The 1,525-nt window shown below is 44.1% G+C and overlaps 1 protein-coding gene across 1 annotated transcript in view; it reads left to right on the top strand.

Moving 5' to 3' along the window:
* Positions 1-1,525, top strand: part of FBXO16 (F-box protein 16) — a 32,387-nt gene that overhangs the window by 20,156 nt on the left and 10,706 nt on the right. The window contains 1 exon segment of the mRNA XM_027904443.1: positions 879-991. Within this exon segment, the coding sequence (XP_027760244.1) occupies positions 879-991 (113 nt within the window).

Raw genomic sequence — 1,525 nt, 5'->3', positions numbered from 1 at the left:
CAGGGAATTTGCTGCCTGAAAATTCCCTAATTCTGTCCTGTGGGATTGGAAGGTGGAAGGGGAAGGAGATCCCTCAGAGGGGCTGATGGACCTGCCTGAGCTCTTCAGAAACCTTCCCAGAGTCTGGATTTTACTGCTGATAGTGGAAAACTGGGGCAGCTGGTCATATCCCAGCGTGATTCCCTGCATTTCCACACCGGAATATTCCTGTCCTGCCACTTAATCGTGTTGGCTTTAATAACAGCTGCATATAAATGTCCAACCTGATAAATTCATGGACATCTACAAGGCTGTGGGAGCTCAAGGAGAGCTTGGACAATGCTCTCAGGGACATGGTGGGATTCTGGGAATGTCCTGGGCAGGGCCAGGAATTGTAGGACTGGGTGATCCCGGTGGGTCCTTCCTACACAGGACATTCCATAATTCCATGATTTTATACTATTTGTCTATTCAGATAATTTAGATAGCTTTATATTTAATATATAACTACAGGTAATTACATATAATTATATTGCTATATATAATTATATAATATATATTTTATATATTTATATATATAACACGGTTTTTTAATTTATATATTTGTATATTTCGATATTTTACATATATTTAGATTGAATATGTAATTATATATAATTACATATAGTTATATATCGTTGCATAATATATATTTATATGTATTTATATATTTAAAATGTTTTTTTAAATGTATGTATTTGTATATTTCGATATTTTAGATATATTTAGATTTAACGTGGTCTCTTCAGCTGTGGCTTCTCAGGTGGCGACACCGCGAGGGCTTTCCCTTTTTTTTTTTTCTCCATCCCAGGGAAGCGATTCCAGAGCTTTTCCTGATCCTGCTGTGTTGGTCTCTGCAGGAGAAGGAAGGGAGGAGGGGGGAGCCCGGACCTGAGCCGAAGGGCAGCCGAGAGGAGAAGGAGAGCGGCACGTGGACCCCACCAGCTCCGGAGGGACAAATCCCCGGCGGCAAGTATCTCCAGCCTAGAATTGCATCGGCTGGCTCCGTGTCGTGGGCTCCCAGGAATATCTGAGCTGCAAGTTTTCACTTAGGGAAGTGCTCCTGATTGTTAAATCATGGAATTATGGAATGTCCTGGAGTGGGAAGGACCCATCGGGATCATCCAGTCCGGCAACTCCTGGCCCTGCCCAGGACATTCCCAGAATCCCACCATGTCCCTGAGAGCGTTGTCCAAGCTCTCCTTGAGCTCCCACAGCCTTGTAGATGTCCATGAATTTATCAGGTTGGACATTTATATGCAGCTGTTATTAAAGCCAACACGATTAAGTGGCAGGACAGGAATATTCCGGTGTGGAAATGCAGGGAATCACGCTGGGATATGACCAGCTGCCCCAGTTTTCCACTATCAGCAGTAAAATCCAGACTCTGGGAAGGTTTCTGAAGAGCTCAGGCAGGTCCATCAGCCCCTCTGAGGGATCTCCTTCCCCTTCCACCTTCCAATCCCACAGGACAGAATTAGGGAATTTTCAGGCAGCAAATTCCCTG

Source organism: Empidonax traillii, unplaced genomic scaffold (genome assembly GCF_003031625.1).
Source record: "Empidonax traillii isolate 1590-97213 ecotype Southwest subspecies unplaced genomic scaffold, ASM303162v1 scaffold1060:size1239554, whole genome shotgun sequence".
NCBI lineage: Eukaryota > Metazoa > Chordata > Aves > Passeriformes > Tyrannidae > Empidonax > Empidonax traillii.
The sequence above is the reverse complement of the archived record's forward strand: the minus strand, read 5'-3'. Positions and strand labels throughout refer to the sequence as shown.